The sequence below is a fragment of the Hipposideros armiger genome, unplaced genomic scaffold (assembly GCF_001890085.2).
Source record: "Hipposideros armiger isolate ML-2016 unplaced genomic scaffold, ASM189008v1 scaffold_4, whole genome shotgun sequence".
NCBI classification, from domain to species: domain Eukaryota; kingdom Metazoa; phylum Chordata; class Mammalia; order Chiroptera; family Hipposideridae; genus Hipposideros; species Hipposideros armiger.
Window position 1 is genome coordinate 3,457,310 of NW_017731354.1, and position 14,285 is coordinate 3,471,594.

General features: G+C 38.9%; 1 protein-coding gene across 6 annotated transcripts in view; it reads left to right on the forward strand.

Moving 5' to 3' along the window:
• Positions 1-14,285, forward strand: part of PHKB (phosphorylase kinase regulatory subunit beta) — a 129,225-nt gene that overhangs the window by 30,571 nt on the left and 84,369 nt on the right. For all 6 annotated transcript variants that reach the window (XM_019643243.1, XM_019643235.1, XM_019643252.1 and 3 more), the window contains 3 exons: positions 3,963-4,070; positions 6,827-6,907; positions 12,844-12,959. In XM_019643243.1, the coding sequence (XP_019498788.1) occupies positions 3,963-4,070; positions 6,827-6,907; positions 12,844-12,959 (305 nt within the window). The remainder of the gene's footprint in view (positions 1-3,962; positions 4,071-6,826; positions 6,908-12,843; positions 12,960-14,285) is intronic.

The following is a 14,285-nucleotide window of genomic DNA, read 5'->3' on the forward strand; positions in this document are numbered from 1 at the left end:
CCAGGTCGAGCTGTTGTTCAGCATCTTAGCTGTAGAGGGCAGTGTCACTGGCCCTCATATGTGGGATCCGAACCGGGGCCCTCTGGCATCCTAAGCCAGTTCTTAACCAACGCGCCACTCGGCCGGCCCAAGTTATTTTTTTTTTTAAGTGTGAGAAGTTTACTGTTTATTTCAAATTTATCATTTCATGAATGCCTAATGTCTGTGACTTCAACTTTCCTCTCCAGGAAACATTATGAGAACTGTGAATTTCATGTGTTTGATAAACAAGCTGACAGACTGAAATTAGAATTGTTTATCAGAAAGAAGGAAATGATGTAATAGGAAGTTTTTTCTTTGTGGCTTGTTTAGCTAGTTGTTAAAGTCCCTTTCTAAATATTATTCAACCTTATGAGCCAGTCTTCATAATTATGTTTTCTTTTGAATACAGCTTGAATATGACTTAAACTTTCTTGAATTTCTTAAATCATAAAGGATTAGCATTTCTTTCCTTATATAAAATGGTAGACCATTAAAATAAGCTGATGTGAGAAGGTATGGATCACTTTGGGATTTATGCATACCACGAAGTGTAGGGTTTCTCACAAATTGTAAAGCATTTCCATTGTTACAATCCTCCCTGATCTCTGTGCCTTTAGAGGTAGTAGGAAGGGAGGGTATTTCTCTACTCCACAGATGCCTGGGAGGGGCTGACTCGGAGAGAGTGAGGCATGCGCTCAGCTCCCTGCCTCGCCGTCCCTTCCCCTCTTGTTGATGCTCAGCGTTTCCTTCATGATCCGTGGCAGGAGGGAATGTACCATACTTCAGAGTGCCAAAAAAAGGTGTACACATTTTAAGAAAGGAAAACTATTAAAATGATGATACTTAATATATCCCGATAACAAAAGATGAATACAAGTCACGTTTGACTTCTGCCATGATAAGAGGCGCTCAAAGTGGTTATCACCAGTGTCCAGACACTTCTGATTATGGCAGACTATTGCTTGAGCAACGCTGACCAAAGTGTCCACTTGCATACATGATTTTGGCGTCCCAGGTATATATCTCTTGGCCTTTCTTTAAAGCTAAAGGAAGCCCATTTGGAGTGTTCATTTGCTGTTGACCTAAAGGCTTACCTTCTCTGTCTTCTGAAGTCAGGACTTGAAAGTCTTAGGCGCTCCACTTTTAGTGGTTTCTAAAAATACTATCTAAAAGAGATATTTTTAGTTTATTATGAATTTGAGTGGATAATTAGAATTGTCCTTGATTTGCAGAATGTAGAGAGAGCCATCTGATTTCTGTCTGTTTTGTTTTGCCACTTGTCTTAGTACTTATTAGCGTTAGGTATTTTTTACCTTTAAATATTCATACACCTATTCTCTCATTTACTCTTCTAATACCCTGTAGGGAGAGCTTTCAGAATTTTTCAAAATTGACTCAGTCTGTAGTTAGTAGTTTGGAGGGCAGAGATTTGCTTACAATAGGCTAGAATGTTACTGTCTTTAACTATTTACTTAAAAATATTTGTTTAAAATGCTACTAAGTAGTTTTTAATTCATGAAAAATCATCAAAATTTTATAAAATTTATTCTTTCAGGGTCCCCTTAGGAAATTATTTTTCTTTCCTAAGTGTATATTTGAAGGCTAAAAATTAAGAATGCATAACACAATACTCAGTTACCTCTTCCAAAATAAGCTGTTTGTTTACAATGATCAAAGTTTTTAGGAAAAATCCAAATAAAATACAAGCAAAGAAAATATTATTCTAGATTTTCTTTAGTCTAGAAAATTTCATTTAATTGTTCTTTATTTTTTACTTGCCAGATGCCAGACATAAAATACTAATTAATGTCTCCTTGATTTTGACTGTTTTCAAGAGTACTTTTTATTTGTAATTCACATACAATATGCCCCATTAAATTTCAAAGCTTATAGAGTTTGGGTCTTATTTTTTTCTGAAATTTTAAATTATTTGTCTTTTAACAGCTTTTATGATTCAAAGCATAGTTATGTGATTCCCCATCTGAGCATCTTTAGTTGTTCAGTGGTTGCTTTTCCCTGACACTGTGATTGAGTATAAACTCTGATGCTGGGTACTTGTGTGTCTTGAAGACAAATGACAAACACTGCCTTGCCAACTGCAGCAATCACTTTATTAAACTGATAAACCCATATCCTTTTATAGGTCCTTATCAAGGGGGCAAAATGGACTTTGTTTTAACTCTATTTTTGTCTAAGAGTCCAGAATACTGCTCAACACTTTGCCACACTAGTCATGGTAGCGTGAAAGGGGCGACCACCCTGGTTTCTGTCTGTGTAGTCAAAGATGATTGCCGGCAGTTTCCGATACTGAGAAGGCAGAGCCTTGTCACCTTCTCTGAATTAACACTGGGTGGCTTGGTCACTGTGTAGAGAGAAGACGTACATCTCTGCTTGTACTGTCATTCTCTCATTTTTGCTGATAGGTCCTGACTTCCAACGTGTTGTTGACTTCAGTCGTGGGGGGGCTCTAGTTATTTGTGCAGGGCTCCTGGCGGGTACAAAGATATATTAGTCCTCCAGCACAGCGCTTCCAGTTATCTTTCTATGATGATAGAAGTGGTCTATATTATAGTGTTGAACAGTACAGAAGCCACTAGTCACATTTGGCTGCTGAGCTCTTGAAATGTGGCTGGTGTGACTGATTTGGAAGCTGGTGCTTCCAAATTTTATCTAATTGCAATTTAATTTAATTAGTCACATGTAGCTAGTGGCTACCATATTGGATAGTGTTGCTTCTAGAAGCTTATAAGATAGTGGGAGATCCAGGCAACTAACAAAATTAAAAGACAGTAGAAATAATTGAAGGATAAGCATCCTGATGTGGGAATCCAGAGGAAAGAATTTAACTGGGGATCAGAAGGGACTTTATAAAAGAAGATGCTTTTTGAGATAGGATTTTAAGGGTGAGAAGAATTTTGAAGGTGGAGAGGAGAATATGGCTTATGTATTTCCTTAGTCACGTGAAGCAAGGCAAGCTCATACCACCCAGGTATTATCATCCTTACATCTTTTCAGAGAGAAGAAAACCATTGCCTTACTTATTAACTGAACATAAATAAGGCAATGGTTTTCTTATATTTTCTTTGAATATATAAGACTTTTGTTAGCAGAAAGAAAAAGAAGAAGAAAACCATTGCCTCTACATAGAGTTATGTGTCCTTCTGTTCATTCTCGGTCCTAGTCATCTCGTATTTCCTGGGACCAGCACAGTACTTGGCATATAATTGATATCAGTAATGTTTACCAAGTTGAATTGGACAGGACCTAAAAGAGTAGATAGATTGGTTTTTGTCATTGGAGTTTGTCTGTTAGATCGTTTAGTATTTACTTAGTATTCTAAAATGGTTAAAATTTATGTTCGGCTAATAAGTCAAGTTATCGACTATGTTCTCTTAGCGCTGTTGCCTTGGTAATGAGAGTACACTGGAAAAGGAAATGAAAACGTGTTGACAGGAGCATTGGTTACAATTTGTAACGCTTAGAGAAGGAAATAGATTCGAGGTTTTGGACACTTACTGATTAGAACGTGGCCTGTAGCACTTTCCCACTGAGATTCATGTAAGCATTTCCAAATAGCAGTGCAGTGGGATACAAACCCTGAAATCCTGTCCCACACAGTGAGACCATTACTTGACTCTAAAATAAAATAAGAAGCCAAACATTGCAAAAGTCATTGCTGCCACATTCACATCTCCCTGTTAGAGCTGAGTTGCAGTTTGTGAAATATCAACTCGGTATTCAACAGTCACGTCAACTCGGTTAAGTTAGTGGTTATGAGTTTTGTTTCTTTAGAAAAAGTAACATTTTTGCTTTGTTCTGTCCTTTGTGTATCACTTGTAACTTTCCTCATTAAAAAGTTCCATGGAAAATCACTTATAATTTCTAACCTGGAATGGGAATGGGAATTCTTACCATGATGTCAATTTTATATTTGATTCTAGGTCCAGCAGTTTAAGCAAGACCCACGGCCAACAACGTGTCTTCACTCTGTTTTCAACGTGCAGACAGGCGATGAGATCCTCTCCTTTGAAGAGTACGGTCACCTTCAGGTACAAAGACAAGATCACAGGCCTTCTTCTCTGGTTCTCCTCTACATCATAGAAGATTTGAGGCTATTTACCATTTTTAGAAAGTAGATTTCATCAGTGGTTCACAACAGAAGGAGAAATCACATGAAATGAGGCATGAAATGCTCACACGAGGCTGTTAGTTGTGATTGAAGATTCAGTCTGACTGACGCCTCGGTCTGCACGCAGAAAGGGCAACTGGATGGATTATAATATTCGTACTACCTAGAAGGAGAAATCCATGGTTTTGCCAGTGACAAAAGCGTGTACTTGTTATCAAATTTGGAAGAATTTCAGCACTTAGGAAGGAGGGAATAAGAGACAATTGGCAGTGCTGTAACTGCAAGTCAGAAGTTTCTGTTACATGACGGTTCATTTTTCATGTATCAACTTTCAATAAAGCTAAAAACATCACTCACATGAAATTCCAAAAGGCACTCTGGAGTCTATAAATCCTGTCTTATATGATATATCCAATTTGATTCCGCTGCTAAGAATACACTGTAGGATTTTATGTTTTGTTTTCACTTCTTTTTCTCTCACATTTGTGTGCTGCTTTTAGCTGGACATCCTGTAGCCTTGTTTCTATGACAAATAGTATATGTGCTGTTTACCTTTAATGGATTTTCTTCTTGCTCATCATTTGGCTCTGTGATCTTTAGGGCAGAATACTTATATACTTAATTATATACTTCTTGGTACAGCATGAATATTTCCTTTCTATAGTTCCTCAAGAGAGAATGTCTTACTTCAGTGTGACACACAGAAAGTGCCATGTCCCCATTTCTACACTGCAGAAACTCTTAGACTTATTTGTCACCAGGTCCTTTGAGACTTATTATGATATAAATATGTAGTTTCTCAACCTTTTCCTTATAATTATCACTTAACTAGGTTTTATTTACCTTTTGCTTTGATGAATATGTTTACTATCTGATATAGGGTTTTCAGAAGTTAACAGCTCACTTATATTTGTATTCCAGAAATTAAGCTCAGTGCCTGGCACATCGGAGGTGTTCAGTAAATGCTGGTCAACCAGCTATTCGGCAGTCCCTTTACAGGTTGTCACTTTCTGATATTTTCCACAGAAGCAACCCAAAAGTCAGACCAGAGAGCTGTTACAGGTGTAGCCCTGAATTGCTGTCCATAGGAATGAAATTTCTTCAAAGTCATTTCTGACAGGCCAGTGTCAGTGCTGTATAATAAAATATTTGGGTGCCTGACAGTGGGACAAAGCCCTTCTCCATCATGTTCTGAGAAAGGTCACTCAAAAGTTTATGTCCCTCTAAATTACCTAAAGCCAGAAACCTTTATCTTTTTGTGTGGCCCCTCGGACCTTAACAAGACTCTGATACCACTGGCCATTGAGGACTGGGAGGTCAGGAGATGTCCAGGATGGTCCTGGTTCCTGTGAGAGCCATCAGCACCACCAGGCCCTGGTGGTACAAGACTGCTTTGTCCATGGCCTCCAGGTCATGAATTTCCTGCCCCATCCCAACGTCCTGTCAGTTACTCAGTAAGGATAGGAAGGGAGTCAAGGGGGACACAAACAAAGTTCCATCTCGCTTTATCTTTGCTTTTAACTCAAGTTAGCAATTTCCTGGCTAAATGAAGCATTTTCACTGCTTATTTATTTGTTTATTGTGTAGCAACTTTATTGAGATATAATTCACAAGCATACAATTCACCTGTTTGAAGTATACAATTCAATGGTTTTAAGTCTACTCATGGAGTTGTGCAGCCACTGTCACCATCAGTTTCAGAACATTTCATCACCCCACGAAGAGAGTACTCGTTAGCAGTCACTGCCCATCTCCCCCGAACTCCCCAGCCCTGGTCAACCCCCAGTCAACTTCACAGCTCTGTGAACCCGCCCATTCTGTGCATCTCCCATAAATGGAGTCGTGCAGTATACGGCCCTTTCTGACTGGCTTCTTTCACTTTGCACCATGTTGTCGGGATTTGTCTGTATCCTCGTGTTTCTCGCTCACTGCTTGTTTACTTGAGACAGTTCACACATCATGTTCAGGATTCTGTGAGTGTCTTCTTTTGTTAAAGTGGATGTTATTGTCTTCATTTTTTTGTTTTGTTTTGTTTTTTGTTTAGATGATATAATGTCTATTTTTAATAGACTAATAAGAGAAAAAAGCTAATTTGTTTCTAAACTCATTTGTTCATAAATATACTTTAAATTACATGGTTTAGCATTGATTAAAATGAGCATATCCCTGCAGTTGCTTTCATAAATATTGTATTCTCTGAAAATAAGAGTGTTTTCAGGATGCATTGTTTATTGTTCATGGTGTGCTGGCATAGTCCCAATGTCTGACTGGCCAAGTAGCTTTTTCATTTACATAAAATGGATTGAAATGGATTGGCATTACATAGCTGCCTTCGGGGCAAAACTGGCCCAGTGTAGGAATACTCTAGTCCCAAGTGTGAAAATAAATCTTTGAAAACAAACGTTCTAGAAACACTTGCTGACAGTTCTGCTTGTAGTCATTTCCCTCATCAGGTGTTAACCATCACAGAGAATTTGAAGATTTTAGACTTTTATCTACAAAGTGGGATTTTATTATGAACTAAATCCACAGCTCCTTTATTTCACAATAACAAGGGAAGTAGCTCTTATATGCCGCTATTAGAGCACATGACGTCCAGTTTTAGCTTCTTTACATTTCATTTCATAATATTTTTGTTGTTTCCCTTAACTGTGTCACTTTGCTGTTTGTTTTCAGATCAATGCGGTCTCACTCTATCTCCTTTACCTGGTGGAAATGATCTCCTCTGGACTTCAGATTATCTATAACACCGATGAGGTAAGTTCTCCTCTAATTTTTTAGAGCTCAGCTACAGCTCTGCAAATATCTTTTTTTTTTTAACTTTTTGAAACTTATTTTTAGTTTCATAGGAATGGATTATTCTATTTTTTTTTTTAGCTGAGTCATCCTGCCACCTGTTGGCAGCTCAATGGCAGCTCAGCTTGGGCCGGGCATCGAACCGTTGTTGCTCAGAGCTCAAACCCTTGAGCGAGCTCTTAACCAACTGAGCCACTCGGCCGGCCCTGAAATGGATTATTCTTAAATTCATATAGTCAGATACTGGATTTGGGATATTGGATCGAGAAATCTTTATATTTTGAGTGCAGAGTACTTTAAAAATGAACAAATATATAACAAGTTATAAAACTTTACTTCTTTGAAGGCTCTATTCAGGTGATCTGAAATAAAAACTAACTTTCAGAAAATTTTAGTAACAATGAAAGTAAAATTGCAGATTTTCTCAGTTGTTATGTCTTTCTTCACTTCATTGCTTTTTGTAACCTATCCTTTTAAAAGTAGAAAGATACTTTTATCATCTTGTATTCTTTTTCTTTGTGGGGGGCCTCTCAGTAGGGTTCTTGATGTTTTTCAGAAGATAAATACCAGGCTCTCATTCTTATTGAAAATTTGCAAAGAATGTATATCCCAGTGTCAGGAGCATTTCCTTCCTAGGCAGTGGTGCTTGAACAAACCCAGACACACATGCCAACACACTGTGAAATGTGCCACAGGGGGGACAGAAAGCTTTTCTTCCCGAGATGGTGCATGTGACGGGCAGTCCATCCGAGAGAAGGCAGGCTGTGTGCTCCTGTCCCGTGACCCACGCAGGGGCAAAGCTTGTCTCGTCTACAGACACAGGGTCCTCGGTGGCTGCGCGAGACCCCTGGGAAGCCGGTGCGTGGAATCCTGCCCTCCAGTCAGTCACAGTCTTGCGGGTCCTTCCAGTTGGGCCTTTTAATTACAGCAAGTAAAGTCTGCTTCGAAATGAAGAGAAAGGATAAAGAAGAAATAATGATACAGAGGAACTAAAAATAGCCACTTCAGTTTTCTTCTGTTTGGTTCATTAAGACTTATGTTTTCATTTCATCTAAATCATTCTCATTTTTAGTAATGTTGTGAAATACTGCTATTCAAACATTTTGGGTAGGTGAGGGGCTGGGAGACTCCTATTTCAGACCAATCTTAAGCAGCATCCTAAATATAAAACAAATAAAGGAAGTGTGTCCCTGACTAAGGAGAGGAGGGCTCCCAGAACCAGCCCATTTAGCTTTCCATTTCTTCCCACCCATAGCAGCTCCAGAGCACAGGGAGGAGCAGAACACAGGATGGTAACCATTGACAACTGAGGCAGCTAACATGGCCGTTGCCAGAGATTTCCCATTCATGTGACTGATGGTGCAGAAATGGCCTCTGTTAGTGATGGCTTTGTTCATTTGGTATTTTCATTTTCAATTTTTAACATTTATTTTGTTTTTTCTCAAAAAAAACCATTATTTTTGTCTTTTCTCAATATCTGCCATAGTTCATTTTGATTGATTAATTTATTTATTTTTAAAGTTCATTGGGGTGACAATGGTTAATAAAGTTACTTAGGTTTCAAGGGTACAATTCTGTAATACATCACGTATATATCACATTGTGTGATCACTATTTTAAATCTTCATTTGTCAACTGACATTTTTCCTAAATATGATGTTGCTTTAACGGTCACATTCTGTTTTATATGGCTTTTCTATATTTAAACAATTTTGGTATTTTCTTCTTAAATTTATTTTTAAATTTTTTCTCATGCTTTCTCTTGGCCTTATAGGTTTTATGTGGTAATATAAAGCTTTTATCTAGCCAATATCAATAAGCCTTCAACATGCCCACTTAAAATCCTGGAATAATAACATGTTATAGCCACTCACCAATGTTTTCCTGGAAGCTTTATACACTGTGTCAAGGATCGTATGGAGAGGCAGAAAATGGCCGCTTAGAACCCCCAGTGGAGGGGGCTCCTTCTTGCTAATATTTCAGAGAAATGGATCCTCTGAAAGGTGCTACGACTTGGAACCCTGTTCTTTTCTAACTATACCTTATGCCCTGGAAAGTCAAGTTTGTAGTCCTCTCTCTCTCTCTCTCTCTTTCCCTTGGTTTTTTTTTTTGTTGTTGTTACCAACCAGATTTACATTTCAGGGCAGTCCAAGAGCCTGGGGAGGAGGTGGGGCTCCCACTCATTTCTTTTGCTATTTACTATTAAAGTTTTAATTTCTCCAAACCCTTCTTTTACTTAGGATTGAAGAATGCATAGTTTGGGGAGACATATATGTATATCACAGACACACACACATACACACATGAAAAAGCAAGCATACATGTAATATAACATACATATTATGTTGTCAGCACTTGGGTTTTTCAATAAGCCATTTTCCTTCTTTTGACAGCTCATCATCCTAGCTTTACTGATTCTCTTGTTCTTATAAACTTGGTACCCACACCTAGTTCCTTAAGGAGAAGGCCATTGTCTCCCTAAGGTGCTCTGAACATACTGAGTGCCAGTGTCTGTGCTGATGAGCTTTGCTGGGGGCGTCCTGTAAGGGCAGGAAGGCAGTGCCCACCCATTTCCTGCCATCTTTCATCGCCCACACACACATGTCATGTTTGATGCAAACACAGTCTGCACTGGTGTCTGTAAAAGTATCGCAGTGCACGAGACTGGCTTTTTATTCAAAATAAAAGCTGAAAGAGGCAAAGTTCTGCAGTTCTGTCCTGATACTGTTATTTACTTTCTCTTCTTTATCTGAGGAGAAATCCATTATATATGTTAAACTTACATATTTGAAATATATGTTGATAAATATTATATATCTGTTACTTAAATATAAAATTCACCTAATTCAGTCCTCTGTCTACCTGTGGAGATGACTTAATGGAGGTAATCTGTCAGAAGGGGCAATGTGATGAACTGTCATGTGGCATTCTGTGTGACAGTCCAGGACACCCTCCATAAATACATTTCCTAAAAGCAGATGAAAAGAAACAAAGGACTCATTCAGAAATGGGTCCAGAGAAACTTTTCAAAAATCAAAGAGCCCCATGTTATCCCCCAAACTCGTATAACAAATGAGATTTTGTTTTGTGTTTAAGGTGTTTTCCTGCTTTTTGTAGAAAAACTTCATTATATGAAAAGACTCATAATTCTTTTATAAAGAAGGGATTTTTCTAGACTTCAGTGATACCACAACTATAAGTTTTGGAAAATACCTTGAAGGTGAAGATACAAGGTTAAAATTTAGTCTCCCCTTCCTATATTTTACATTTGCTTTTATTTTAATTAAGGTATTAAAACCTGTTAATTGTATGTCTCTGTGTTAAGTTATATCAGCTAAACGTTTATACAATGAAGTAGAGAAGCTACCTGTATGGATTCTAGTGCCCCTTCTCCTGTATTATGACTAACCTTGGTGTCCTGTAATGATGTCACAGTGTCATGTCATTTTAGAAAAAAGTTACCTTAGATATCCTTCTTATAAACTTAAAATTTAAGGAAATAAGCATGAATTGGGGCTTACACTAGATGGTCTGTTGAACCAGCTGTACTGACAAGTTCGTCAGATGGTCCTGCCTGCTCCAGTCCCTTAGATCAACGTGCTTGAGTGTTGCTTCTGTGGCTGAAAGCTTGTTTATTCAGGAATGGCCAGACGGTGCTTGTTTGGCTCCTTAAGGGGAGTTTCGGTTGTAAGTTTTTATTTTTGTTTTTTTTTCTATTAACGTTTATTGGGGTGAAAATTGTTAGTACAGTTACATAGGTTTCAGGTGTACAATTCTGTAACACATCATCTATATATCACATTGTGTGCTCACCACCCAGAGTCAGCTCTCCTTCCATCACCATATATTTGATCCCCTTTACTCTCTTCTACTATTTTCCCCCCCCTCCCCCTCTGGTAACCACTGAACCATTGTCTGTGTCTACGAGGTTATAAGTTTTATAGTAGTAGAAATACTGCCAAAGCCTGTGGGTGCTGTGCGACCTGAGTGAGACCTGTGTGACACAATCTCCTTCACTGATTGGGTCTCATGTGCTATTTATTTTGTATTTTGCGAAGGTATCTTCTTCCACCTGACCTAGAAGCCCTTTTCAGACCTCTTCAGATAGAATGACACGTGGAATTTCTTTTTGTCTCAGTTACCTATTGCTGTATAACAGATCATCCCAGGACTGAAAAGACTGAACATTTATTATCTCATAGTTTCAGGAATTCAGGAGCCGCTGAGCTGGGTGGCAGTGACACGGGGTCTCACATAGTTGCACTCAAGCTGTCAGCCAGGTCTGCTGTCCGTCAAGGCTTCACTGAGACTGGAGAACTGAGATGCTCACTCACTCACATGGCTGTGGGCAGGGCTGCTTGGCTGTTCTTACAGTATGGCAGGTGACCTCCTCCAGAGCAAGCAACGCAAGAGAGCCAAACACAAGTATAGTGTTTTCTGTTCTGTGACCTGGCCTCAGAAGTCACCATCTGTCACTTTACTGTATCTTATTTATTGCATCCAGGGTGGGAGGGGACTACTTGGGTATGATTGGGGGCCAGCCTCCTAATCAGTAGTTTCTAGTTTGGTAGAGAAACTTTTTTTATTAAGATGTGTTTTGTCTCTTATACACTGAGGCTTTTTAAACGTTCTTTCATTCTGTACATGTAGAGTGGAGATGGGGTGTATGTATTGTCACTTCAGAGGACCTGGAGGTGAAGGGTAGGCGAGATGCCCATAATCAAGGGCCGGCCGAGTGGCTCAGTTGGTTAAGAGCTCGCTCAAGAGTGTGAGCTCTGAGCAACAGTGGTTCGATGCCCGGCCCGAGTTGGGCTGCCGCTGAGCTGCCAACAAGTGGTAGGATGGCTCAGCTAAAAAAAAAAAAAGGGGGGGGGAGAGAGAGATGCCCATACTCAGTTTGCCATATTGAGCCAAACATGATGTGTACATTCAAAACCCTGTAATCAGGACCGGTGGCCCACCTAAGATATTGCCTTTCTTAAAATGAATAAATAAAAACTGACTATAATCTTTGCTTTCCTTAGTGACTTTTGAGAGTGTAAATTTCATCAAATGTCTGAAATGTTTATTTGGAAGCTATGTGACTCCTGGTCTGGTGTTTGGAGCTCACCTCTAACTCTAAGCTTTGAGTTTATAAGAAGAGGAACCGGTAGTTATACAAAGGTGGGGGAAGATTAGAGGCAAGGATAAAACACTCGAGACTCTGGGCTGCCCCGGCGTGGGCCCGGCTTGTGGCAGAGCTGAGAAATACCGTCTTATCTCCAAAGTCTTAGACTCATGTAACATCATATGGGCAGTTTAGATTCCAAATCTTATCATCTAGTACAGTGGTTCTCAACCTGTGGGTTGCGACCCCGTTAGGGGTCGAACGACCCTTTCACAGGGGTCACCTAAGACCATCGGAAAACAAAAAGATATTTACATCACGATTCATAACAGTAGCAAAATTACAGTTACAGCGTAGCAATGAAAATAATTTTATGGTTGGGGGTCACCACAACATGAGGAACTGTATTAAGGGGTCGCGGCATTAGGAAGGTTGAGAGCCGCTGATCTAGTACAAAACAGTGCTTTACATTTTTCTTCATTTTTAAGATGCACAGCCCTCAGGAACAGTAATAGATACATCACTGACGAATCATAGCTGAAGCATTGACAGGATTTTAATCATCTTCTTGTATGGTACAATATTAGGTTTTCATTTTAGGCTTTATAGTAGAATAACCAGGTGTAACACAGTATTCATAGTAGTAATGTAATCACCACACAAATTTCAACATGTTAAAAAAGTGTTGGTAGCCAACTAGGTATTTGGATTTCAAATGGCATCTAATTGTTCTCACAAATATCTGAAGATCCTGTTACTGCATGTTTCATCCTCCCTTTTTTTTTTTTAGGTCTCTTTTATTCAAAACCTTGTGTTTTGTGTAGAAAGAGTTTACCGTGTGCCTGACTTTGGTGTCTGGGAAAGAGGAAGCAAATATAATAATGGCAGCACAGAGCTACATTCAAGGTAACTTGCCGATTTCTGAGTGTTTTTTAAAATTTAAATGTGTGCATTTGAATATGAATAAAAATCAGAGTATTAGATTGGAACTGTGGTTTCTGTAATTTTCATTTTTTTTCCTGTATATGATGAAGATGAAACTCACTTAAAATTAAAGCAAAAGAGCCTGTCTCAGTGCCCACGAGCAGGTGCAGAAAGGAGCAGGGTGTATTTCCCAGCCTCCCCCGGGTCCGCACCTGCGCATCAGCCTCCGATCCATGACTCGGCCTTCCGCGCAGCCAGCTCATTTGCTTTCTCCTCTTTGCAGTGATGCTCTTTGAAAGACCAAGTACATTCAAACTGCCGAACACCAGCATATGTGCATTGCGTGTAAAATTCCCTTCCATGTTCTAGAACTGATTTTTATCCTAACCAGAGATGTTCTTACCTTTTACATAAAACTTAACATTCGTTGTTAAGAGGTGTGATCAGCGGCTTGGGCTATGGTTTAGTTGGTTCAAATAAACCAGTAGCTGATGACTGATGTTAATAGTTTATGAATTTCATTTACCTCCTTAGGGTTAGGGAAATAGCTTTAGTGACTTATTGCCCTTTTAAATATTCTAAATTTATGCCTAGGAGGTCATCTTTTAACTAAAAAGTGTAGCTCAATTAGTCCTATCCATTTCACACTAAAAGACTGAAGAATTGAAAGGTTATCAGCTGTAGGTCAGCTCAGATTATTGAGACTTAAATGAAGTAGAGAAAGAGTTTAGGAAACACTGGTTAAGAGGAATCTGCAGCTCTATACTTTTTTGGATAGAAGGACTAATCACACAGAAAATTAAGCTGATACAAGATACTCAATAAGGGCAAGACTGACTCCAGGCCGGCAGCTGTGTAACATCTCTAATGCCTCAGCTTCCTCACCTACAAAATGAAGATAACAATAGTTTCTACTGCATAAAGTTGTAATGATTGTGTTAACATTTTATATTTTATATACACGCACGCGTGTGTGTGTGTGTGTGTGTGTGTGTGTGTGTGTGTGTGTGTAGCATTTGAATACCTGGCATAAGTAAGCACTAGAATACAAGTGTATTCTCACATTTCAGAATATTTTAATACACATTTTGAAACAAAAAGGACCTTCAGGTTAACTAATATACGAACACTTTTCTATAAGTTTAATGATTCACATGAGAGATTTTTATAATAGAGAGCAGGACAGTAGCGTTCAGTGGAGGAGTCAGTGAAGAAGAGAAATAATATGTGGGAACGTTCAGCTCAAACGTAAGACAAATTCTGGCAAATAAAAAAACCAGGAAGATAATATTATGTCAGCCATCATCC